The 27,360-nt window shown below is 38.9% G+C and overlaps 2 protein-coding genes and 1 pseudogene across 2 annotated transcripts in view; 1 reads left to right on the top strand and 2 right to left on the bottom strand.

The window, feature by feature from the left end:
* The window catches only part of Xrra1 (X-ray radiation resistance associated 1), a 70,272-nt gene extending 65,409 nt beyond the window's left edge, over positions 1 to 4,863 (top strand). The window contains exon 19 of the mRNA XM_047516044.1: positions 233 to 4,863. Coding sequence (XP_047372000.1) covers positions 233 to 486 — 254 coding nt within the window. The 3' untranslated portion in view covers positions 487 to 4,863. The remainder of the gene's footprint in view (positions 1 to 232) is intronic.
* The window catches only part of Rnf169 (ring finger protein 169), a 92,915-nt gene continuing 70,153 nt past the window's right edge, over positions 4,599 to 27,360 (bottom strand). Inside the window, exons 5-6 of the mRNA XM_047516042.1 lie at positions 10,624 to 10,723; positions 4,599 to 10,188 (exon numbers count right to left, since the gene is read on the bottom strand). Of these exons, the coding sequence (XP_047371998.1) occupies positions 9,001 to 10,188; positions 10,624 to 10,723 (1,288 nt within the window). The 3' untranslated portion in view covers positions 4,599 to 9,000. The remainder of the gene's footprint in view (positions 10,189 to 10,623; positions 10,724 to 27,360) is intronic.
* On the bottom strand, positions 14,987 to 16,090 carry LOC124958214 (peroxiredoxin-1-like; annotated as a pseudogene).

Below are 27,360 nucleotides of genomic sequence, written 5' to 3'. Positions count from 1 at the left end.
GAACCAGCGTGAGGTCGGGAGTTTCTGAAAGTCACAGTGTGATAGGGACCGGAACCAAGGCTTGCGATAGAGTCGGGGGGATACCGCTGACTTCCCATCCCTCCCAAGCTGGGGAGGCCATTTTCAACCCTTTAACCTCCTCCTCCCGCGCTCCCCCTCTCGCCCGGGTCTCTGCAACCAATGAATTGGAAGCCGGTGAACTGGGCGCTAATTGCCACTTCTGCCCCTGCAGGCGCGGTGCTGCGCAGGCGCGCGGACCAGCGGCTGGTGAACCAGAAGCAGTACCAAGAGGCCAAGCGGCTGCTGAAGGAATACCGCGCGCGCTACCGGCAGCTTGTGCGCGGCTCTCTGCGGACAGTGTTCCGGGCCACCCCGCCGCCCCAGGCACGCCCGGCGCTGCGAGAGAGCCAGCCCAAGTTCGGCCGTTTCCTCGAGTTCATGGATGAGTTCTGCCAGGAGTCCACGACCAGTGACTTAAAAGGCTAGGGCTGCGCACGGGGTCGTGCGCGCCGCCCGGCCCGCCCTCCCCGAGGGCTCTGCGTTCCTGACTGCGCCGCGGGACCGCTAGGTAGGGCGCAGGCCTGGGGGCTTGAATTGCCCTCGCTTGCCCGACTCAGAGCGGGGAGTTCGTCAGAACCTCCCCGTCTCGAGCCAGGCAGGACCTGATACCTAGCTCAGCAGTAATAAAGAGTGGGCGCATAGAGCAATCGAGTGGGTGCCAGGCATTCTTCCTTGGAAGCCGGCCCGGGGTCACAACAGTGTGGTCACACTGGAGAAAATCCCCAAGTATCCTGTGGGAAACCCACCTGAGTCACACGTATGTGATAGGTGCTGGTATAGAAAGTGGGGGTGTTGGAACAGAGCAGCAGCACAGAACCTAAGGCTCAGAAATTACCGCTTCTGCCCATGGCCGGATACAAGGCAGAGGGGCCAAAACCAAGGCCTGTAAGGCCCAGGTTATGTGCTTTTACTGTTTTGTTTTGTTTTTTCCCATTATGCATAGGCAGGGTAGAGAAGAGTGTGTTCCCTTAGCAGATGGCCATGGTCAGAGAAATGGGTTGAGCTGAGGGGAAGATTTACATGGAGTTTCCCAAGGTTTTATAATCCAGGGCACAAGTTGAAGGCACAATGCAAATACATGGAGGTACGGCTCCAGAACACCCTGGGGCTGTGCAATCACTGGGCTCCTAGTAAAGTAAAGCTCTGGCAAGGCAGCCTGTGGGCTGCCCCACTCTTGATGGGTGCCCAGTAGGCAATACTTGCTATAGAAGAGCATCTGGAGAGGGCCCCCTGTGCTGGACTCCAGGATGTGCATCTGGGGATAAATGCTGGGTGAAACCTAGTCACCAGGGCAGTTCCTCCTGGGAATGCCTACAATTCAGACCTGGGTGGCAGGCTTCCCAGGGCCCAGGAAGCAGTTATAAGGATTAAGAGCCTCAGCAAGGCACAGATTCCCACAGCCTATACTGAAGCTAAATATTTACTATTATACTCAACTGCAGAATCTCACACAAAGTGGTGAACTCTTTACCCCCAGCTGTGGTCACATCCAGAGGCACACACTCAACATCATCACAACAGCATACCAAGTAACCTGCATCTTGCCCATTCACACAGGCATCTGAATAGATCTGGAACACACGCAGCAGTCTTGTACTGGGGCATGGTGCAGACTCACCAGTTTGGATCTCCTGCCCCCAAACCACCCTTCCTCTATTGTTAGGAGAATCCCACCCAACAGTCACACTGTCAACCTCACTGGTTCCACCTGGACTGCTTCCTTCAGTCAGAACTGCTGTCAAGCCATAGGCTCTTGGGCCTGAAAGGCCCCTAGGCACATCCCTGTCACAGTGGCCATGTCAACAGCTTTTTGCAATCTCCCCAATAAGTGAGCTCCTGCTTGCACATCTAGTGATAGGGAGTTGTGCCTTCCCAAAAGTAACCCTTCTTTCTTGGGAAGGTTGTTGGACAGTTCTAGCCACTGGACTATGCTGTCTGCCTAAGTCCCTCGGCTTTTTGGCCACGAGTTTATCTGCTCTCTGCCCTCCCAAACCAACCCTTCATCAACATGAGAACATCCTGAAAAGGTGACACCTAGGTAGGTCAAACATCATTAACTTCTCAGTTAAGGACTGTCTGAACATATTAGTTGCCTTGTCTAGACATGCTAAGTTTTTGATGATCACTCTGAATTCCTGATCTGATTGGCTTCCATCTTGGAGACTTATATAGTGAGTACTAGAGTACTGGCTCCTTCTCCCTCACACATAACCAAATGATGTCAATACAGAGTCCCCAAGAAGGGAGCCACTATGCAGTACCCAGTGACTGCAACTCCTCTAGGAAGACCTGGTAAGACCATATGGAGCTCATGTTTTACACTCATCCTCTCAGCTTCAACTTGAACTATTTTTCTAGTCACTGGTCCAAGATGCCAGTGAGCACTGTGGAAGCCAGATGTGGCCCAAAGAGAAGTGATGGGGGAAGAGATTATGTCTCACATCCTGTGCTGCCTCCAAAAGTGGAGGTGCAAAGGGAAAACAGCCTGGTCTCTGGCCTTGCCAGTCCCAGTGCCAGTCCAGAAAGCAACCCAGAACCACCATTAAAGCCAGTGGTAGAGGGTGGCAATGCCCTAAGGTTGGCTTAGGCCAACGTGGCAGAAAAACCAATTGGTAGCTTTGGAGGGAGAGGCTAGAAGAACCGTCAGGACCAAAGTTTCCATGTGTAACTGAAGACCTCCCCATCTACCACACCTGGCTCTAAAGGAATGAATGAGTGGTGTAGAGCATCTATTACTCTCTAGACCAAGAGATATGCAAGTCCTGTTTTCCTAGCTACAACTAGCTATACTGTTCATTTTAACCACCCTACTTTTGAAGGTCTTGGGCCAGACGATTTCAAAAATCCCACATGCTGGTTTAACCATGTCTGGCACCAGTTCTTCCAACAGTCTTCCAAATTGTTTTTCCAAGTTTAGAATCTGATCCCAAGACATTTTGATGAATTCCTGAACAAAGATTCCAAAAATGGGGTGTTTTTAAAGATTTCTAAGTACAGTCCTAATATCCAAGGACAGTGTCATCCCATACATTCTTAATTTACTCACACTCTTTCTTGGTGCCTTCATTAAGAGTATGAATGTAAGAATTGACAGTAAATTATAAGCTGGAGGTAACTTACATTATGAGTTACATCCAAAGATGACGCACCATGGAAATCCCATCCCAGCTCCTAATCTCTCCCATCATTCTGAATGCCAGCGCAGGACATTCCAACGTAAGGTTATCTCCCATTGCAAAGGCAACACCAAAAATCAAACAACACGTCGTCCAAGCATAGCCCATGTTTGTCTGAGTTTGCTCTCCAGAGACAAGACTTTGATTACAGACAGAGTATTCAATTTCATGAATTTGTTTTACTGTATTCTCAACTTGGGCCTTGCCTCAAGCAAATATATATTGAAAGATGCACTTTGGTACTGTTTAAATAAACAACACATCATCCCACTTGATTCCAAGCCATTTCGTTGTGGCAGAAGTATCCCTGATGAGACATGCCCTGTTTGAGTCCTCTGTCTTTGTCAAAATGCTCTTTATGATGAGTTGGAGAGGGAGGAGCCAGCAGTAGCAGTCCACAATGATCCAGGGCCCTTCTCCAATTCTAATGTAGATGGCAGGTTGAATAAATCAATCACTGGACCACCAAGTAGCTGCAGCAGGTTGAATAAAACCAATAGAGACCCATTTTCTATTTTTAGGTGGGAGAGGGGAGAGGCCCTTAGGGCAATTGTTTGTACAGTTATGAGTAAACAGCATAGCAGGTGCAAAAAGAAAATGAAAACCCATTAGTTGGCATTTAAGATAATCATATCCCTCCTTTGCATAATACCTAATGTTATTGGAACTTTTAACTGCTTTGCTGGCAGCTCAGGGTTAGTGATGCCATGTTTGATCCAGACTTGACTCTGATGGAGAGCTCTGCTCCCATCCAGGGCTGTGGCTTGGTAGATGGGTGGTGCTAACCAGGGAGAAATCTGGCTGCCACCATGTTAATTTGGAACCATGATATTTGAAGAGTGCATTGTCTGTGTCTCATATTAAATGAGAGGAAAGAAAATTAAACAAGCCTTGACCTTGGCTTTTTCTGATGTCATAAGACAGGAAAAGGTAGGGAGAGAGCCTGGCCAGTTTGAGGGTGCTTCTCATTATTAAAAGTTACCACTCCAAGACGTTAAGAAAGCATTTACTCAACAAGGAGTGCCCCCTAGGAAGAAGAAAAAATACTGATAATACATAGAGCAGTCTGCACATTCAGTCTTGGCACTTTTCTCTTCATTCAATTTGATTAATCACTAAACCAATGACCTCTGCATATCTGAATCTCTCTTCAAAAGAACAATCTTCTTCAGAAAGCTACAGTGGATAATAATTGTGTGAAGATGCATTTCTGGGTCTTCAGAAGAAAATCAATTCAGCTGCCCCCCCCCACAGGCCTACTTTCTTATTGTTACAAGAATTCATAATCAGCTATGCTCCTGCTGAAGACCTAGTCAAAATATCACTTGGTGGGTTGATGAAGAAAAGGCAGGCTAAAAAAGATTCAAGAGCCTAAGGAGTTTATGATTTTGAAAGACAAATGAAGCTTTTAACCCTTGGTAATTAAAATGACAATCATTCCAACCAAAACATATTACTTCCCAAGATCCCCCATTTACATTACTCAATACACTGTGGCGGTTTTCCCTACCAAGTGTGTATAGAGGAGATACAGGGACATTTTCATTTTAACTGAAATTAGGGCAAAAAACTATTATAAAACTTTCTACATCATTTGACTGTCCTCCTCATTCCTGAATTGTGTGTGCATACACGTGTGTAATTTTAAGAATTGTTCGGGTTCTAGAAAATAAAAAGATAAAATAGGACACAGGGCACTGAACCCTCATTTGTTTAAAGAAAAAAAAAAAAAAGAGTAGGGGGCTTTAACTTGATTTGCAACCATAACACTGTGATTATGATCCTTTTTCCCCCATCTCCTCCTCCTGCTGGACCCCCACTTTAGTGAAAAACCAGGTAGGAAAAAAAGAATCCCAAGTTGCTGCCAGCTCTGGTGAGAGGCTGGACTGGGAAGACATCAGGATGTCACTGAAGTGAGGGGTGGGCCACTTTTGACTACATTAGTGATCCACAACCTGCCTCATTTCTTGGCTCTTGAGCTAAAAGCAACTAGTGAAGAGAGGCCATTGTCCTGTAACCATGATAAAGAAGATTCATTCTCCCCTGGTAAGATTACTTAGGAAATGGAAAGTAGTGTTACAATCAAATTCATGAATCTGATGATCTCTAAAATGTTCACGGAAGCCTGCTGGGTGCTGGACATCCTAATGAGACTTCTGAAGAGCACTCCTATTTTAAAAAAAAAAAAAAAAAAAAAAAGCCTTTCATAAGACCATTAACATATTCTCTAGCCACACACATTCAGATACATTCCACTGGACATTGAGCTCCTCAAGAGCAGAGACTATCCATCATTGTATCTCCAGCACAGAGTTGGCACAAGCTTAGGAGTTCCGGAAGCATCTGTCAAATGAGCAGAAAGGATGAAGAAGAGCACAGTCTTCACCAGACATGCACAGTGGCAGCTTCCCATTTAGGCAGTTTGTCAGTTCATAATCAGACAGCAATTAATTAAGCAGCTTTTAATCCCAGAGGCATTTTTTCCTTTAGGTAAAAATGAACAGAAACCAAAGAAGGCAGTTATGACCAATGCTTCCTCCAGGCAAAAAATTTCAAAATTAAAAATAAGTCACTTAGGAAGTTTCCCTGGCAAGCCTCAGCCAAGACTTACCCTTTTAAAAAGAGAGAAAATTAAAGGAAAGGGGCCACAGGCTGGGTACATAATCCTTTGATTTGTTACCAACCCAAAAGACCCAGATGATTTCTTCCACCTGATACAATGATTGATGGATTGTGGAACATGTCCCCAGTATCTTTCCTTCTCTGCAGAAACAGGCTGAGCCCCCTTCTGAGGGGGCCACATTTCTTGGATTTTCCATCAGAATGACCCCTACCCTCCCACTTCTCATCATAACTTCCCCTTAGTAAGAAAAATCAGAATGCATATACACAGGAACACATTTGGTAGGATGCGGGAAATCTGTATAGTGAGTTGGACTTCAATGGTAAGAAAACATATTTGTTTTTTGAAATACTGTGTCTCTCATTCTAGTTCACTGCCCCATCATTCTATTCTCCTTTCTTGTCTTTTTCTCTCACTTTTGTCCCCCAAGGAATCCCTGTCAACAACTCTTATTTGTGACCAACTTCACAGGCAACAAGAAATGAAATTTTTTTCAGATAGAAAAAGTGTTCAGATTTTAGTTTAAGTATGTGAAGCATTTTAAAATACAGATAATACCTTAGTGGTTTTGTTCCTTCTCCAAAGCCAAGCAGATGAAAGATAAAGCCTCTTCCCTCCTTAACCTGAACTGCTCTGCCTATATTTAAAGGACTACTGCTCAGCAGAAGTGTAGAAAGCAGCTGTCACACCATCCTTGGCATCACAGTAGGCGCACGGGGACAGTCAGTAACTTGGACTGGAATATCCGCCTAACAAGAAATAGTTTTCAACTCTTCACCTGAAGTCTAAACTTGTTGCTACTGCTACACGAGTTCTTAAAATCAAAGTATTAACTTGGGGAAATATTTAAAATATATTTTTTTGTCTATTAAAAATATTTATCTTTTTACCAAAAACAAAAATCAATTTGAACTGAAAATGTTTTTCAAATTATTGGTGCTATAGAAAAAGGTGGAAAGTGGAAAAATAAGTGTCTTTGCCACTACCAATAAGACTAGCCTTTCCAATAATATTTACTAAGATCAAAGAGGAAATACATCAAATGGCGGTAACTGAAAAGTATTCTCTATGGGCATTTAGTAAGGTCACCTTCCCTGTCCTCTGCAGACCAGTGCCAACTCTTCTATTTCGGGCACTAGCATCCACAAGTTATGCAGGACCTAGAACTGAAGTGGTGTGAATATAAAGTCACGAGATTGATGTATGTTTTTTAAACATACATCTGCACATGTGCGCACATGCACAGAAAACAGAATACATACATTCAAGTGAGATGTTCCCCACCAGAGTTGCCACTGAAGAGGTCCCACATATCTCAGTGATGACCACAATGCTTTAGACATCTCTGGAACTTCTCTTTGGGAACTATTTGGGAACTGTGAGCTGCACAAGAAAATGGCTCTGTTTTACAGTGGTACCTCATTTATGACTCCAAACCCTCCTCACAATCTGCCTTCTTTCCCAGACCCTTCAAATAGCTTCTGGCTAGTTTAGAACTTAAAATTCTCTCTCCTGTAACTCTAAAAGATTGAAGATCTGTCCTGAGAAGAAGGTGCTATAAGTTACTTCCTTCATTAGCGAGTCTGACCTGGATACCATCCTCTGCCTTAGTAGAAGGAGGCTAGAATACCATTAAGGTGCCTTCCAGTTCTCACATTTTGGGAGTGAGTCTATGTCTCTAGAAGTTTCTAGACTCTGAAAACAGTTTTCAGAAATGTTTCACCAAAGACATCATTGGAAAAATTATGCATATCCTGCTGGGGCTACTCAAAGGGGATGTCATATATTGGAATATATAAGCTCTGGAAGGTTTGTTAAATGCCAGTCATGTGACTATATTAACAGCTCATACATACACAGGGAATGCCAGCGCATCTGAAATTCCCTAAAATTTTCTTAATCTCTATTTTCAATGAGCCCAGACGGGCAGAAGCACCAAGCACCACCAGGGATGCAAAAGACACATGGTGTCAGCTGCTAAGGAAAATAAACCCCAAAGGTTCATGGGACTGAATTTACCAGCTGAATCCAGCTAGATACCTTGTTTCCATAGTATGGAGTTTCAGCATCATTCTTTGCCTGACTTTAGGGAATTTAGGATTTTAGATCAACATTGCAGATAACCACTGGCCATGTGGAAAATGATAATGAAGCCCCACTATAGTTGGTCTCACAGGCAGGAACTCTTATGAAAACACAAGATGTAAACTGGGGGAACAGAAGGATAATGGCACATCCCATCAACCTTAATCACTTGCATGTGGATTTTTCACTCTCAATGTTCAATACACAGCCTGCTTTCTCTAGGTGCCCCTGGCATGCCCTTGGTTTGTAGTCCACTTGGACAACCTGTTAGTGTAGAATACCCATGGGACTTGTTATCAGGGACCCAGTTGTCAGTCTGGGCAATGCCACTTAGTTCTTGAGAGAACATGAACATCTGCACACTGGTTTCATTATCTGAAAAGGTACCACTTATGAGTTAGGTCTCTTAGGAAGACCGAATTAAACTGTCCGGAAATGTACACTGTCAACCATACAGCATTAATCACATTGTTTTTTAAACAGAGAATGTAAATTAACTTTTGTAGAAGCATGTGCTCAACTGATTTAGGTAGGTACAGTTACTTGTAGCAAGGGTAAAGAAAAAGAGGGACATAACAATCTAATTTTAGATCTTCCAAAGCACTACACTGATTCACTTCTTTGAAAAAGATGAAATTAATTTTTATCTGCAAGGTTGATTTAAAACAACACCCTGTTGAAAGAAGTCAGGAGGTCTATCAGCTTCAGAAGGTATCTCCTTTTTCCTCTACCATTTCTAACTCTGTCCATTTTGCTCCTGAATGAGGCCATTCCAAATTGCACTTCAAGTGGGTGCTGCTAGATTTGGCCCAGAAGCCCTCAGAGGTGGTCACTCCAGTGGGGATGGTTTGGGGTGAGGAGTGCTTCTGGTCTGGGTCCCAGAGAAACAGACACAGTTCCCTTGAATTTTGACTACCAAGGCCCTGGACCCTCTCAGAACCATATTAGACAGTGTTTTGCCATTAAAAGAAACCCAAAATGAGAACACTCAGCTCTTCCAGATAAATGATCAAGGTCAAAGACCTCTTAAAAACAGGTAACACTGTTCATTAAGTGCTACTTGGCCCCAGCCATGCTGCTGGACCGCAGGAGATACTGATCCACGCTTCCTTTTCGCCGACTCACAGTCCGCCTCTCGTTGTCAAACATGCGTTGCAATTGGAGAGCCAGTTGTCGGTCCTCTTCCTCTTGCTGCAACTTCTGTTCCATCTCTCGAAGTGCTGGGTCTGTTGAGGCCAGACCCACCTCACTGCTGGTCTGTCGCAGTTTCTTAAGGGAGCCATTCTGTTCCAAGTGCTTGGTCTTACAGCGTCTTTTTCGGCCCCGCCGCAAGGAAGGAAGTGGCTCTTCACCCAGGCTGTCTACCAAAACACCATTAGCTAGATCAAAATGATTTAATGTCTTCAGCTGTTTCTTTGTTTTGAGGACTCCACCCAAAACATTGTTTTTGGGTAGCACTGAATTAACTGTTGAGATTTTCACGGCTGGGTTTATATAAGTTTTGTCTAACCTGGTATCTGGGATTGACCCTGACCCCTCAAACTGCTCCCCCTCCAAAGAAGTCCCACTGGCTCCCCCTTTGAGTTCTGAGGAACAGCAGGTTTCCAATGGGATCTCAGTGCTCCTTTTACCATCACTGTCCTCTTCTGCTTTTGTTTGGCTAACTGAGGGGAAATACTCAAGGTCAGTATTGGGAGTGGGTCCAATATCCTCAGAGAGTACCTGCCCACTGGAGAGTCTTGTGTTTAAATCCAGAAGTGGCTTCTCCTTGCTAGAATGGATAATTTCAGAACTTATTAAGTCTTCTCCTGTTTCAGATGCCAGGGAGGTGAGAGTGGCTTTTGAAAGGGTCTTTTTGATCTGCCGCTCTTGAAAGATCTGTTCCCACTTTTTGAGGATCCGGGGACTGGCCTCATAAGAAGTCTGCTTCTGCAGGCTTCTGTTTAGGTTGCGAGGTGTTGACTTGATGATGAGGGGACTCAGCACGCGGCCATCAGGGAGTCTCTTAGGGGGAGTACATGGTGAGCACACAATGGGTTTGAAATGGTTCAGTTCTTCAGAGATGCTGTCATTGCTCTCAGGACTGATAGAGCGCTCTGGCTTATGTAGGGAAGCCAAGGATGAGAGGGAGCTGAAGGGCAGACGCTTTTCGATGGTTAAGTCAGGGGCTGAGAGACAGCGGTTGTTTTGAGTGGACAAGAGGACACCAATGATGGGGTTGGAGGCTGGAGTCATAGTTGTGACCTGAAAAAGATTAAGAAGATTACACATACATTTTTTCTACATAATTCCTTCAGGACAGCAGAGAAACAGGGACAATGAAGAGAAGAAGAAGAAGAAAAGGAAGAGTGATGTGAGCCCAAGAAATTGAAAAAGTCTCCAACCCAAAGTGCATACCATTTAGTAGTAACCTCTATGCACTTGAATCAATTAACATTAAAAATCTGAAGGGAAAGAAACATCTAGAGCTTTTAAAAAGCTTCTCTAATGGCCCAAATGCCACTCATGTGGCTACTAATTTAAACCTTCCTTCACATTTGTGTGCAGAAGTCTCCAACAAAACTAATATAATATGCCTGGGACCCATTTTACCTCTTCTCATAGGAATTGTTTCTTCTATGTGCAGAAGAAGCTACAGAGAGGGACTAGAGAGCTCCACAGCCATGGCTGTGATTGTACCTTGGCTTTGATGGTTGGAGCTGCTCTGAGTCTGTTCTTCACTCTGTCCTGAGCTGTGTCACTGCAGCTCTGACTCCTCTGCACCTTGCAGTTTAGCTTCCTAAGAAAAGGAATAAATAAAGGACAAAAAATGAAAATTAGTCCATACTAATTTAGGAAAAAGATAACAATCTCTTTTGTGCATTCTAAACCACTCACCAAGAAAGACAATTCCCTTAGGCAGCTACAATAAAAAATGAGTTAATTTATGAACAAAATATATTCCAAGAACAAACCTATCAAAAGAGAAAGAATGTTCTGGTTCAAGCTTTTGTTTCCAAATTAGACCCTGCCTAAATGAGGCAAGACCTAAGCTTAGAGACATGCAGGCATACTTCACCTTCCTTAAAATGGATTCAGCATTAAATCACCTTTACAAACAAAGTTTATTTTATTAGACCCAAACCCCTTGTCAAGCAATCTAAATCAGCCATGAAACAAATACCAAAATACTTATAAAAACGCATAGTAGTACATTTTTATGTAGAGAGTCAAAATTAAATGTAGTCCCTCCCTTAATCCTTTTTTAAAAAGTATTTTTTTAGTTGTCAATGGATCTTTTTATTTATTTATTTATCTATTTATATGTGGTGCTGAGGATAGAACCCAGGGCCTCACACATGCCAGGCAAGTGCTATACCACTGAGCCACAACTCCATCTGAGTTTTCAAGAACACATGATTTCCTCCCTCTCTCCCTCCCTTTCTTCCTTCCTTCCCCCATAGCCTCGCATGTGCTAGGCATTGCTCTCTACCACTGAGCTACATCTCTGGTACTTTTGATTGTTTTTAAATTCTCAGATGGAGTCTCTCTAAACTGCCCAGTCTCTCTAAATTGCAATTCTCCTGTCTCAAGTCTCCCGAATGGCTGTAATTACAGGTATGTACCACCATACCCGGTTAAGAACGTATAATTATTGTCTTATGTATTACATCATGACTTTACAACACAAATCAAAGTCCACAGTACCTGTATTGTATACTGAAGTTGACTACACTAAATTTTATATATGGTGTGAGGGTGGGATCTAACTTCATACCCAGCCCTGCATGTGAATCTTAGAATCATGTTCAAATAACTGTCTCCTGCCCCACAGACTATAATTTCTTACCTTTGTTTTCCATTTCCCAACTCCTGCCTAATATGTCTGCTCACCAAGCAGACTTACTATATGCCAGGCACTGATGAACACTATCCAGGCACTGGGAATGCAGAATATAACAAAACACAATCTAAAACTTCAAGGAATCAAAGTCCAGTGGGGCAGATGATTAAACAAGGCAATACAATAAAGGGGCACGCACACACACACACACAAAGTCTGCCTAAGGAGCAGAAATGACATAAAAGAGAGGGTTAGTAATAACCTGTGATGGAGTAAGAACGAAGTTGGAAAAACCTTTCCTATAGCATGTGCATTTTGATGGATGAGTGTTTGACATAAGTCAAGAGAGATCCTGTGTCAGGATTAGCTCAGGAAAAAATTTATGAAGGAATCTCTCTACAGTTTCTCTCCTCTGTTGCATCTCTAGTTACAGTCCTACCTACTCACCATGGCTTCTATTCCAACATCTCTGTGTTGTTCCTTCCATTCAAAATTCTCCCATTCCATGTCTCATGGCCACATGGTATTATCAAGAGAAAGTGAGGGCCATGCACCACCAAATTGAACACTTATCCCAACCCAAATGACTAATATGAAAATTGTACTATCTGGTGGGAGATACATTTTGATACAGATGGAAAATTCCAATGTCACCCTATGCAGACAGCTGCTTAGAAGTCAGCCTGATAGATATTTTACTTAGAAAACTATTAAAATTCATTTGCATTCCTAGAAGTCACACAAATTGCCACTTGTGTAAGCCACCCAGTAAGATGGAAACACATTAAAATACTTTGGTGAAATGTATATTTTGGTCAGGAGAAAGGGATATAGAGCAGAGAGAGGCAGCATTATTTTGAATATATGAGTTTTTGGTGTAATTCCCATGGAGAATCAAGTAGACAATATGAGGAAGAGATTTTATGATCAATGTAAGAAAGATCTTTGTAACTTTTTATAATCAAACTGATTGCTGTTCCAACAGATTTTGAGCTTGACTCCATCAAGAGATTTCAAGCTGAGGATGGACCTAAACTTTAAGTTCCAAATATTCCATAATTAAGAATTAACTTAATATATTTTTAAGGAACTTAATATAATTTATGAGTCTATCTTGTCAAAAGTAACAAGGTAAAAATCACTGGTTCCATATACAAGTTATCAGGTACACAAATGACAACTAACAGTAGCCAGGAGAACCTGTTCACATGCCTCCTAAACTTCACTGTGGTAAAAGGAAAGGTCCAAACTCACACTTATAGTGACAAAGCACACATTGAGGACACACAAAGAGTTTCAAAAATCTTTTTGGTAAACCTCAATATGGCAGACATTATCAGTGTCTCTTCTATTCATTTGGTCGACACACTTTACAGAGCACCAATTCTATGCAAAGAACTGGTTGATAAGAGGATAATCTTGGCCCAGGGAGGCATGGAATCACTGAAATCTACTAAACTATAGCATATAAGCTGTAAGAAAAACAACAGGTAACATATATAGCTAACCTCTCCAAGTACTTTCTCTTACGAGTTTTATCTAGTTTTAGTTCCTATATTTAGGTCTTTGATCCATCTTTAATTCATTTTTGTCTATGGTGTGAGGCTGTAGTCCAACTTCACTCTTTTGAATGTTAACATCCAGTTGTTGCAGTACCAAATGTGAAGAGACTATTTCTTTCCCTCAATGAATGGTCTTATGGGCACCCTTGCTGAAAATCAACTGACCATAACTGTATGAATTTATTTCTAGACTCTCAATTTGATTTCATTGATCTTTATGTCTACCTTTAGTCCAGTATCACGTTGTTTTGATTGTTACAGCTTTGAAGTAAATTTTGAAATAAAAAAGTATGAGTTTTCCACCTTTGTCCTTTTTCAAGATCACTTTGCATATTTGGGATCCCATGCAATTCCATATATGAATTTTAGCATTAGTTTGCTGATTTTTTGCAAAAAAATAAAAGGCCACCAGAATTTTAATACACATCATACTGAATCTGTAAAACATTTTGGGAAGTGCTACCATCTTGAAAGACTATACTAATCCATGAACACAGGAGGTCTTCCTCTTCATTTTTATCTTCTTAACATTCTTTCAACAATGTTTTATAGTTTTTAGTGTTCAAATCTTGCAATTCCATGGTTAGGTTTAGTTGTAAGCATTCTACTTTTTTGATACTACTAAAAATTATTTTTTTAATTACATTTTTTGGTGTTTTCACTGCTTGTGTATAGAAATGCAACTGAGTTTTGTGGGGTGCATCAAAGGAACAGGGCCAAACCATAGACTGAAACCTCTAAAATCATAGCACACACCTATGATCCCAGTGACTCAGAGGCTGAGGAACAAAGATCGCAAACTCAAGGCTAGCGTCATCAACTTAGCAAGGCCCTGTCTCAAAATTAAAAATTAAACAAAGGGGCTAGAGATGTAGCTCCATAGTAGAGTACCTCTGGGCTCAATCCCCTAGTGGAAGGAAGGATGGAAGAAAAGAAGGAAGGAAGAGGAGGGGGAGAGGGTGAGAAAATGAGAAAAGAAAGGTCGGAGAGGGTGGGAAGGGAAGGGAAAGGAAAGAAATCTTTGAACATTTTAGCTAAATTAAACCTTTCCTCTTTGTATCTCTACCTCTTAATTGGTGAATTTATTCAATTTACATTTAACATAATTATGATAAGGTTTTCTCCCATTCTGCTTTCTTTTTGTGCTGTGAATCAAACCCTTGTACATGCTAGGCAATCCCTAGTCCCTGTTTTCTATTATATCTTTTTTATTCCTGAATTCCTCCATTAGTGCCTTCTTTTTTTTTTTTTTTTTTTTTTTTTTTTACGGTGCTGGGGATCGAACCCAGGGCCTTGTGCTTGCAAGGCAAGTACTCTACCGACTGAGCTATCTCCCCAGCCCTAGTGCCTTCTTTTTTGTTAGATTATTTCCTAATGTACCATTTTAATTTTTTTCTTATTTCTTTTATCACAAGTGCTTTTATATTTTCTTAATGGTTTCCCTGGGGACTATAATTAAGATCTTAATTTATAACAATCTATTTTGAATTATAACTTGGTTTCAATAGTACACAAAAACTTGCTCCTCTTATGTCTTCTTCATGTTGCTATTGCCACCAACTTACAAACTGTGTACACATCAACACTCTTTTATGCAGCTGTCTTTTTATTTTTCAGTTCAAATTTAAGATACTACAAAAGATCATTGGGCTGATGTCCCACTACTTGTACATCATACAGCTCAGATGGCCTGCTCCACAACACAGCTCAGGCCATTCCCACCAATAGAAAAGAAGTTGGCTTCCCAGTCCTTGTAGGAAGGGCATGTTTTGTTCCCCACTACATCTTGTGTTCTAAACATGAACAAAGTACAAAAGGGTTTTTGTTCTCATGGCCATCCACTGTGGCCTGGCACTAAAATAATCCAGCACTCTCTTCTGCTTGGAGAAGTATTCTTTGCTCATTTGGATATAAGGCATGATGGTATCACTGCCAGGCTTCCAGCTAGTCAGGTACACTTTCTCATATTTGTCAGTGAACTGGAAAGCCTGAACTAGTATCTAAGTCTTATCCAGAGTGGTCCGCGGGAAGGTCATTTATATCGACCTGCTAAAGAATATCCTTATTATCAATGACAAAGAGGCACCTGAATGAGAGCCTTCATCAGCCCTTAAAACCCCATAATCTTGAACAACAGTGCATTTTGTGTCTGATACTATGGGAATATTCATTGGTCCCAGTCCTCCTTATTTCTTGGGTGTTTTAAAAGCAGAACAGATGATAGAGATGAGAATCCACAGAAACAATTACTTAGAAGCTGAGTTTCTTCAATTCATCTGCCCTATCACTGAAAGCTGTGATCTTTGGGAGGCATACATAGGTGAAGTCAATAGAGTAAAACAATACACCATGCTCTGTTCTATAGTTAGATAGGTTGATATCTTTGCTTTTCTATTTGGGGGTGCTGAGGACTAAACATGCTAGGCAAATGCTCTACCACTGAATACACCCCCAGTGACTGATATCTTTCTCTCTTCTGTTTTTCTTTCCTTTTTTTTTTTTTTTTTTAAGTGGGGGGAGGACTGGGACCAGGGACTGAAATGAGGGTGCTTTTACTATTTTCTGATTTTTATTTTGAGACAGTAAATTGTGGAGGTTGGCCTCGAACTTACAATTCTCCTACCTCAGTCACCCAAGTACCTGGAATTATAGATGTGCACCACCACGCCCAGTTTGATATCTTTGAACTGACCATCTGGGATAACAGTTGTGGCTTTGAAGTTGGGGATAGGGGCCCAACTTTGGCATTTCCTGAAAACATCTTGCTATAGGCAGTTCTGACACATGTGTCTAAGACAAAAGATAATAAGAACAGCCAAGACTAGTACTTTTATTTATTTTTTAAAAAGGAGTTACATACCAAAAGTATGTTAATATAATATTTCACTGAAGGATTTCCTTTCATATTTCTTATAGGCAAGTCTACTCATGACAATCTCTCAATTTCTGTTTATTTGGAAATATTTAATTTTTCTTTAAATTTTTTTTCCAGTACTTTGGAATGAGTCCTCATATACACTAGGCAAATGCTCTCCACTGAACTATACCCTCAGTCCTTTTTGAGACAGGGTCCTGCTAAGTTGCTCAGGCTGGTCTCAAACTTGCAATATTCCTGCCTTAGTCTGTTTAGTAGCTGGAATTACAAGCATGGGCCACCACATCTGGCTAATTTCTTCTTAATTTTGAAGGATAATTATTCTGAATATAGAATTCTTGGTTGACTTTTTTTTTTTTCTTTCAGTCCTTTGAAGATGTCATACCACTGCCTTTTTGCATCTACACTTTCTGGTGAGAAATCTGCTGTTTATCTTATTGAAGATCACTAGTAGGTGATGATTTGCTTCTCTTTTGCTGTTTCCAGGATTCTGTTTGGTTTTCAACAGTTTGATTTTGACGCAGATGTCTTTATCCTGCTTTGGGGTCTCTGATCTTCTTGGATGTGTAGATTTATGTCTTTCATCAAATTTGGAAGTGTTTGGTCATTATTTCTTCAAGTATTCTTTTTAATCTTTAAAAATTTTTTTTTGTTTAAATTAGTTACACATGACACTTTGATCCATCATATATAATGGACTGTAATTTCTCATTCTTCTGGTTATACATGATGTAGAATACCACCAGTCATATAGTTATATATGTATATGGGATAATAATGTCTGATTAATTCTACTATCTTTCCTACTATCCTTCTCCTCCCTTCATTCCCCTCTATCTAATCTAAAGTACCTCTATTCTTCCCTAGCCCCCCTGCCCATTGTGAATTAGCATCTGCATATCAGAGAAAACATTTGGTTTTTGGTTTTTGGGGATTTGCTTATTTTGTTTAGCATGATATTCTTCAGCTCCATCCATTAATTGCATTCTTCTTTAAAGCTGAGTAATATTCCATTGTGTGTGTGTGTGTGTGTGTGTGTGTGTGTGTGTATACATAACATTTTTTTAATCTATTCATCTGTTGAAGGGCACCTAGGTTGGTTCCATAGTTTAGCTATTATGGATTGAGCTGCTATAAATATTGATGTGGCTATGTCACTGTAATATGCTGATTTTAAGTCCTTTGGGAGTGGGATAACTGGATCAAATGGTGGTTTCATTCCAAGTTTTCTGAGGAATTTCCATACTGCTTTCCATAGTGGTTGCACCAATTTGCAGTCCCACCAGTCATGTATGAATGTACCTTTTCCCCCACATCCTCATCATAAACAACATTTATTGTTGTTTGTATTCTTGATAATTGTCATTCTGGGGTAAGATGAAATCTTAGGGTAGTTTTAATTTGCATTTCTCTAATTGCTAGAGAAGTTGAACACGTTTTCATATATTTGTTGATCGATTGTATTTCTTCTGTGAAGTGTCTGTTCAGCTCTTTGGCCCATTTATTGATTGAGTTTTTTTGTGTGTGTGTTAAGTTTTTTGAGTTCTTTATATATTCTGGAGATTGGTCTATCTGAGGTGCATGTGGTAAAGATTTTCTCCCATTCTGTAGGCTCTCTCTTCACATAACTGTTTCCTTTGCTGAGAAGAAGTTTTTAGTTTGAATCCATCCCATTTATTGATTCTTGATTTTACTTCTTGCATTTTGGGAGTCTTGTTAAGGAAGTCAGATCTTAAGCCCACATGGTAAAGACTTGGGCCTACTTTTTCTTCTATTAGGCACAGAGTCTCTAGTCTGGTGCCTAAGTTGATCCACTTTGAGTGAGTTTCACACAGGGTGAGAGATAGGGGTTTAACTTCATTTTGTTACATGTGGATCTCTAATTATCCCAGCACCATTTATTGAATAGGCTATCTTTTCTCCAGTGAATGTTTCTGGAACCTTTGTCTAGTATGAGATAACAGTATTTATGTGGGTTTGTCTCTGTGTCCTCTATTTTGTACCATTGGTCTACGTGTCTGTTTTGGTACCAATATCACGCCATTTTTGTTATCATGACTTTGCAGTACAGTTTAAGGTCTGGTATGGTGATGCCTCCTGCTTCACTCTTCTTGCTAAGGATTGCTTTGGTTATTCTAGGTTTTTTACTTTTTCAAATGAATTTCATGATTGCTTTTTCTAGTTTTAAGAAGAATGTCATTGGGATTTTAACTGGAATTGCATTAAATCTGTATAACCACTTTTGGTAATATGGCCATTTTGACAATATTAATTCTGCCTATCCAGGAGCATGGAAGGTCTTTTCAGCTTCTAAGGTCTTCTTCAATTTCTTTCTTTAATGTTCCATAATTTTCATTGTAGAGGTCTTTCAACTCTTTTGTTAGACTGATTCCCAAGTGTGTGTGTGTGTGTGTGTGTGTGTGTGTGTGCGTGTGTATATACATACATTTGAAGCTCTTATGAATGGAGTCGTTTTCCTAATTTCTCTTTCAGTAATTTGTCACTGATATACATACAGGAAGGCATTTGATTTGTGGGTGTTGATTTTATAACCTGCTGCTTTGTTGACTTCATTTATGAGTTTTAGAAGTTTTCTGGTGGAATTTTTTGACTCTACTAAATACAGAATCATGTCATCAGCAAATAGTGATAGTTTGAGTTCTTCCTTTCCTATTCACATCCCTTTAATTTCTTTCTCCTGTTTGCTCTGGCTAGAGTTTCAAGGACTATGTTGAATAGAAGTGGTGAAAGAGGGAATCTTTGTCTTTTTCCAGTTTTTAAAAGGAATGTTTTCAATTTTTCTCCATTTAGAATGATGTTGGCCTTGGGTTAAGCATATATAGCTTTTATGATGTTGAAGTATGTTCCTAAAATCCCTGTTTTTCTAGTGTTTTGAACATGAAGGGGTGCTGTATTTTGTCAAATTCTTTTTCTGCATCTATTGAGATAATCATGTGATTCTTGTTTTTAAGTATATTGATGTGATGAATTATGTTTATTGATTTCCATACGTTGAACCAACGTTGCATCCCTGGGATGAACCCTAATCTATTGTGGTGCACTATCTTTTTAATGTTTTTGTATGTGATTTGCCATAAATTTTATTGAGAATTTTTTCATCTATGTTCATCAGGGATTGGTCTGAAGTTTTCTTTCTTTGATGTATCTTTGTATGTTTTTGGTATCAGAGTGATATTAGCCTCATAGAATGGCTTTGGAAGGGTTTCCTCCTTTTCTATCTCATGAAATAATTTGAGGAGTACTGGTGTTAATTCTTCTTTGAAGGTCTTGTTGAACTCAACTGAGAATCTGTCTGGTCCTGGGCTTTTCTTGATTGGTAGGTTTTTGATGGCATTTTCTATTTCATTACTTGTAATTGATCTGTTAAATTGTGTATGTCCTCCTGATTCAGTTTGGTAGGTCATATATCTCTAGAAATTTGTCAAAGTCTTCAAGGTTTTCTATTTTATTGGAGTATAAATTTTCAAAATAGTTTCTAATTATCTTCTGTATTTCAGTCTTGTCCTTTTCCTTTTTCATCATGCATTTTAGTAATTTGAGTTTCCTCTCTTTTTCTCTTCTTTAGCGTGGCTAGGGGTTTATCAATTTTATTTTTTCAAAGGACCAACTTTTGTCAATTTTTTCAGTTGTTTGTTTCAATTTCATTGATTTCTCCTCTGATTTTAATTATTTCCTGTCTTCTGCTGTTTTTGGTGTTGATTTGTTCTTCTTTTTCTAGGGCTTTGAGTTATAATGTTATTTATTTGTTTACTTTATATTCTTTTAATGAACAAGCTCAATGCAATGGACTTTACTTTTAGCACTACCTTCACAGTGTCCCAGAGACTTTGATATGTTGTATCATGATTCTCATTACCTATAAATATTTTTTTATTTCATCAGAGTAACTTCAGGCATTACTCTTCAAGTATTCTTTTGCCTCTTTTTCTCTCTTTTTCCTTCTGGAACTTACATTTTGTGTATATTGGTACACAAAATGGTGTTCCTCAGATTTCTTAAGCTATGTTCATTTTTATTCATTCTTTTTTCTTTTGTTCCTCAGACTGGATCATATCAACTGACCTATCTTCATGTTTTTTGACACTTTTGCTTGCTCAAATCTACTCTGTCATTGTACTTTTTATGTCCAGAATTTCTATTTGGTTCATTTTTTTATAATTTAAAATTCTCCACTGTTCTCACAGTTTCCTTTAGTTCTTTGTTCATGATTTCCTTTAGCTCTTCAGGATACAATTTAAAGTCTGTATTGGAAAATCAAATCCCTGGGCTTCCTTCAGGAAGAGTTTCTATCCATTTTTTTCTCTATGTATGAGCCACACATTTTTATTATCATGCCTCATTACTGGTTGTTGAAAAATGAGTATTTTGAATAATTATGCATTAATCACAGGGTATAATCTGAGAAATATATTGTTATGCAATTTCGTCACTGCAAAACATCATGAGTGGGGCTGGAGATATAGCTCAGTTGGTAGAGCGATTGCCTCACATTCACAAGGCCCTGGGTTCAAACCCCAGCACCACCAAAAAAAAAAAAAAAAAGTTATGAATGTGCTTAATTTAGATGGTATAGCTTAATACACACCTAGGGTTATATGGAAAATACAGTCATACATGTGGTCCATTGTTGACTAAAACATCACCTGTGCATTGCATGACTATATTATAAGATGGCAACAATGAAAATCAGACTCTTTCCCCTCCCCTGGATTTGTTGTTGCTATTTGTTTGCTTGTTTACTCACTTTTAAAAACTGATTTTGTAAGATCTATCCTTTAAATATCAAAATGCCAAGATCTACATGTTTGGGTTTTTTTTTTTTTTTTTTCTTAATTAAACATGATTTATTTGCTATCAACTTCTGATTAAAAGTTAATCTTGACTGTTTCTACCAAAAGGGATAGGCTTCTGGAGTTCTCTTTTCTGTTATTTTGTTAATATCACAAAGCAAAGTACCTTTTAAGATACAGATGAGATATATTTGAATTACAGGGCAAGAAAGGTTTATTCTGATGGCACTGCTTTGAAGCCCAAGAAGTAGTTCTACAGATATGGGGTTGTAAATTATGACACTAAAACTCTCTAAAATAATGAATGTAAAATCACTATAAAACAGAAACATATAGGTATATTATTTGTAATATTATTACTATTAATATAATTACTACAGCATTTGGCTAGGTACAGAATCTTCAAAATGCTGGTTTAAAGAGTCAAGAACAGTAAACTTAATAATTTCCTTAGGATTGAAAGAGCTCAAATAACAGCTTCACTAAAAACTGAGGGAAGTAACTCCTATTGCGTCATTTGTGCATATTCATTTCTTGTATCCCCAAACCCAAACATAGTACTTGGTTCATAACGGATATGTTCAATAAAGTTCTCATTAAAGAATAAAAATATGTGCAGAAATGTCTCTCTCCCCTTGGGAAATACTTCAACATTTATTCAGACCCTATTATCTGTCAGGCACTTTGCGAAGTGTTTTAAATATATTGTATCACATTTAATCTATACTAAAACTCATTCTCAATTTATAGACACAAAAATGAGAGACATGCTCTTTCCTTTACTACAGACCTATTGAAACAAATATTTAAACCCATAATATCTCTCTGATTGCAAGACCTGTGTTCTTTTTGCCACAGCACACTGACCTAACATTTTACTCTACTCTGTCATAGAACAGACCCAACACATCTAGGGGAATGCTCTTTCTATTTGAACACAAAATGAAGTCATCAACAAGAGAAAGCAGCACTGTCTGAAGTCAACTGGTTTAAAATTTCCACTGCCAAGAGACCAAGATGGTTCTGGTATGTCGAATGAAGCTAAAAATACCCACAATTATAATAAATTTGACTTACAAAGAAAAGAGAGGCGCAGTCAGTATAAACAGTCATCTGGAAAGCTAAAAGTTTTAATACTTATAAAACACTGTTAAAAGGGTTTCAAATGATAATATATGATATAAAATTTAGCTTATACTCAAGATTGCCTGCTCATTACTCTGACTCTCACATACTTATACTACATTAGCTCCTTAATCATGCTTTGAGGAGACACACAAATGAAACCAGATATTTTCTGAAGTCTTGGTGAGACTGCCATGTACCCAGAAATGGGGGAGATTCTATTACAATCCTTTCCTTGTGTGTATATATATATATATATATATATATATATATATATATACACACTATATTAAATAGTATATATATACACACATTAAATAGTACACTTGTATTATATATTATATATAATATATAATATATATAATATATTATATATATTTTATATATATATATATATACATACACATTAAATAGTACACTTGTAAGAAAGAATGTTAGTATGGACAAGGCAGGTAGCCCAGATCTGGGTTTTAGTATATCCATAGAGTTCTTTAATCATCACAACAATCTTAAAACATTTTCATCACCTCAAAAAAAAAAAGTCCATACCCTTTAGTTATCATCCCAAAATTCCCCTCCTCCAACCCTAAGCAATCATTAATTCTATTTTGTAACTTATAAATTTGCCTATTCTGAGTATACACTAGCATAGTAGTTCCCTCTTATTCGTTGTTTTGCTTTCAAGGTTTCAATTATAATGGTTAACTGTGATCCAAAAATAATAAATAGAAAATTCCAGGAAAAAAATAAGTTTTAAATTGCACACCATTCTGAATAGCATAACAAAATCTCATGCCTTCCAGCTCAATACCACCTGGGATGTGAACTCTGTTTAGTGTATTCATACTGTATATATTATCCTCTTGTTATGGTTTAGATATAGGTATCCCCCAAAAGTTCATGGGAGAGGCAATACAAGAAAGTTTAGAGATGAAATGATAGAGTTATAAGAGGTTTAACCTAATCAATGCATTAATCCCTGATAGTGATTAATTTGGTGGTGACCATAGGAGGGTAGGGTGTGACTGGAAGAGGTGAGTCCCTGGGGGCATGCCTTTGAGGTTTAAATTTTGTCCTTGTTGAACACAGCTCCCCCAGTTCCCGCCCACCTTCTGTCTCTCCAATTATGTCATGTCCTCAGCCATTTTCCTCCACCAAATTCTTCTGCCATGATGTTCTGCCTCACTCAAGCCCTGAGGCTATCTATGGACTGAGACCTCTGAAACTGTGAGACCCAAAATAAATTTTTCCTCCTCTCTAATTGTTCTTGTCAGGTCTTTGGTCACAGCAGCAAAAAAGATGACTATAAAACCTCCTGTTAGTCACTTTGTAGCTATCTCAGTTATCAGATCAACTGTTGGGGTAAAACAGTGCTTGTGTTCAGGCAACTCTTATGCAGTAGCTTGACACACATCACAATGCCTATGCCATTCATCTCATTTTGTGTCATCACGTAGGCACTGCTTCTCAAATCATCATGAGAAGGATGAAAGTAAACAGTACAGTTAAGATGCTTTGAGAGACAGAGACCACATTCACATAACTTTTATTACAGTATATTGCTAATTATTTATTTTAGTTATTTTTGTTAATCTTTCACTGTGTCTAATTTAAACTATCATAGGTATGCAAGTACAGGAAAAAAAAAAAAAAAACTCAGCATATATAGCCTTCAGTACTATCCACAGTTTGAAGCATCTACTGGGGTCTTGGGAGTTATCCCCAACAGACAAGGGGGCACTACTGCATTCTGTTTGTGAACAGGAAAACTCTGTTTTTATAGCTGTATTCCAAAATGCCTAGCATAATGCAAAAGGATTTCTTCATGCCCTTGTCTCATTTCCTCCATCCTTCAAAACTGTGCTATAAGTCACTGTTAAGGTTTAGATATGAGATGTCTCCCAAAAGTTCATCCATGAAACAAAACAACAATGTTCAGAAGTAAAATGATTGGGTCATGAATGTCTTAATCAGTACATTAATCCTCTTGAAAGGATTAACTAGGTGGTAGCATAAACAGGAAGGGTTTGGCTAGAGGAGATGGGTTGCTGGAGGCATGCCTTTGTGTTTCTGGTGAACAGAATCTCTCTCTCTGCTTCTGACTGCTATGTCCTACCTGCTTTCCTCTGCCACACCCTTCCACCATCATATTCTGGCTCACCTTGGGCACAAAGCAATGGACCCAGCTGTCTATGGACTGAAACTGTTGAGTCCCAAAATAAACTTTTCCTCCTCTAATTGTTCTTATCAGGTCTTTTGGTCACAGAATGAAAAAACTGACCAAAACAGTCACCTCTAGACATTTTGATTTTGGAGGTGACAAGAATCTTGAGAAATCACTGAGTAATACGATCTGCCTAGCTTGTAGCTCTGCATTTTACATAAAAGAGACAGAAGGTCAACTGATTTCATTCAGGGTCATGCTGCTACATATTCCTTAACCTCCCCTAGGCTAGCACACCCCAACTCCTCACCACCTCTAGTTTTGCTTGCTTTCATCAATTTTAGCAGTGGTTCTTCAAAATCATACCATTTACATGTTTGTTTGTTTTCTGCTACCCGAGAGTTTCTATATTCCATTTGTTCATTATAAGGAAGAAGGACATACTTCCAAGAAGGTGTGCGCATTTTAATTCACTCCAACACTGACTGGGCATCCATTCAGTATCACTAAGACACTCAATCTCTTTCTCCTTATACACACAATTTATAGAAGGCACAGCCCCTCCAGGTTTCATAATGTGGTACACTCAGAAGCACAGACTCAGGCATAAAATATATAGATATTAGAAAACAAAATGGTACAGCAATAGCTAATTTCTGCTAAGTGAAACACAAATCATTTTTATAGAGTAGAAAAAGTATCATCAAAAGTCACTGTTAATGCACTGGAAGGCTATAAGCAACTTCATAATATAAAAAGTTTCATCAATGCAGTCACTAGACTCCCCCTCCCATCCCATATTACTCCTATGAAACTGAATCTAGAAAATGGCCACTAGCCTTAAATTCATCTTTCCACATTTCCCAGAGCTCTCCTCCTAGAAGCCCCATGCTGCAAGTTTGACAATCAGTTCTGACAAAGTTCCAGATTAACCTACCCAGAGGCATAGGCTTAGCTCACTCAAACCTTACACAAATATTTACTGAGAATCCCTACTATGCACCAGTCACTATATTAATACCAGAATTGTAATTTTGAACAAGATGTTGTTCTGCCTTCAAAAAGTTTAAATATTAGTGGGGAAGATAAGCCGATACAGCACAGGGACCTACACAAGAAGGTTTGAGCACAATGGAGTATAGTGGAAAGGGCACTAAGAAGCCAAGAAGCCTCAGTTCTAAGTTTACTACTATTCCAGCAGTCTAAAACTTGGCAAACCATGTTCTCTCTCTGGGGTTTAGTCGTCCCATCTAAAACAAACAAACAAACAAAAGGGTTGAACGAGATGATACGTCAGATCCTTTTTAGTTCCAAGAGTTCATTTTTCAAAAAAAGAGAAAATAGCAGCAGCACCAGCAAGAATACTAAAGGTTTATTATGTGCCAGAAATCTTGCTAGGTACCATTTACTTATGATACACTTTTTGTGTGGAGAGGCAGTATTGTCATTATCAAATCACTTGTTTTGTAAACTAGAAACAAGATTTGACTATATTTCTTTCTATGGTTACATGATACTTCTAAGAACAATTTGAACTGATTTAAAGTAATAGATCTATAAAGACTAAGCCTCAGTGGAAAATAAAGGCCACATTAGCAAGTATCAGACGGGTACAGGAAAAAAAATTTTTTTTTTTTTAAGTTAGACTATGTTGGAAAGTCACAGTTACTAAACTAATCCTAATACTAAATTTCCTGACAGCCAAAGCAATGAGGAAAATGCAACTGCATATGGAGCTCTTGTGAAACAGAAAAGACACTAGCTTAACAAAAGATTTTCCAGGCTGAGCTTTAAGAAGAATTTGGGTCATAGTTTTAGTTTGATTCTGTTGGGGAAGATAAGGATGAGGCGAGATGGGAAATAAATTTTTAGAAATGATTAATTAGTTTATCTAGTTTTCAGATATTTAAAATGAGAAGTTAACTTTATAATTACACATACTACTTACTATTCAAATTAATTTTTTTCAACTAGCAAATATTTTGAGATTAACCTAGAATTGATCTTGGATTAACTATAATTCTATTGGCCTATTTTATTTTTTGGTACTGGGGATTGAACTCAGTGGCACTCAACCACTAAGCCACATCCCCAGCCCTACTTTGTATTTTATTTAGAGACAGGGTCTCACTGAGTTGCTTAGTATCTTGCTTTTGCTGAGGCTGGCTTTGAATTGGCAATCCTCCTGCCTCAGCCTCCCAAGCTGTTGGGATTGCAGGTGTGTGTCACCATGGCCAGCTCTACAGGTCTATTTAGAAGTTTCCTTTTCAAAGTTCTACAGAACTTCATCACATGGCTACAAAGCCCTCTTTACTTCAAAATTTTCAAGTGAAAATTAACTGATCTGCTGGCAAGACTCAGAGCCAAAATCTTCTGATGTATTTTTTCAAAATAATCATCCCATCATTCATGCCTATTCACCCTTACCTTTATGCTTTTGTGCTTAAGTTCATAAAGTAGGTATACAAAACAAATAGCAAATTCATTTGATTCAAATATACTTATTAAAAACTTTTTAATTTTTTACATATGAAATCTTTTCAAAAAGCAAATTTGCAGAGAAAACCTATTCTTTGGTTGTTGTTTAACAGAAAAAAATATTTATTTGAAATATTAAAAAACTATAAACAGTGCTAAACTATTGTGGGAAAACATAATTTACCATTTTAACTATTTTTAAGTTATGATTACATTGTTGTACAACCATCACCAATTGAATTCTTTTAAAATGTCTATAATGCTGCATCTTGTTGTCAACACTAACAATTCCATATTGTTCTCCTAAAAATAATTTGTACCTGAAACTTAATATTTTCTTATCTAAGGAAAAAGTACATTTAAATATGAGATACAGTTTACAGTATTACCATAATTGATTTTCCCACCTAAGGTTTCTACGACATCAGCAAATTATTTCCCTAAAGATAACTCTACCAAGTAAATTCAGTTGTATTTTTCTGAAGACATATTTATTCAGCACATATTTAAGATATTAAATTTAGCAATCAACAGCATGAGTGCCCAAAAAAACCCTACATTAAAACCCTTTGTTGGAA

Source organism: Sciurus carolinensis, chromosome 11 (genome assembly GCF_902686445.1).
Source record: "Sciurus carolinensis chromosome 11, mSciCar1.2, whole genome shotgun sequence".
In the NCBI taxonomy this organism is placed as follows: Eukaryota; Metazoa; Chordata; class Mammalia; order Rodentia; family Sciuridae; genus Sciurus; species Sciurus carolinensis.
The sequence above is the reverse complement of the archived record's forward strand: the minus strand, read 5'-3'. Positions and strand labels throughout refer to the sequence as shown.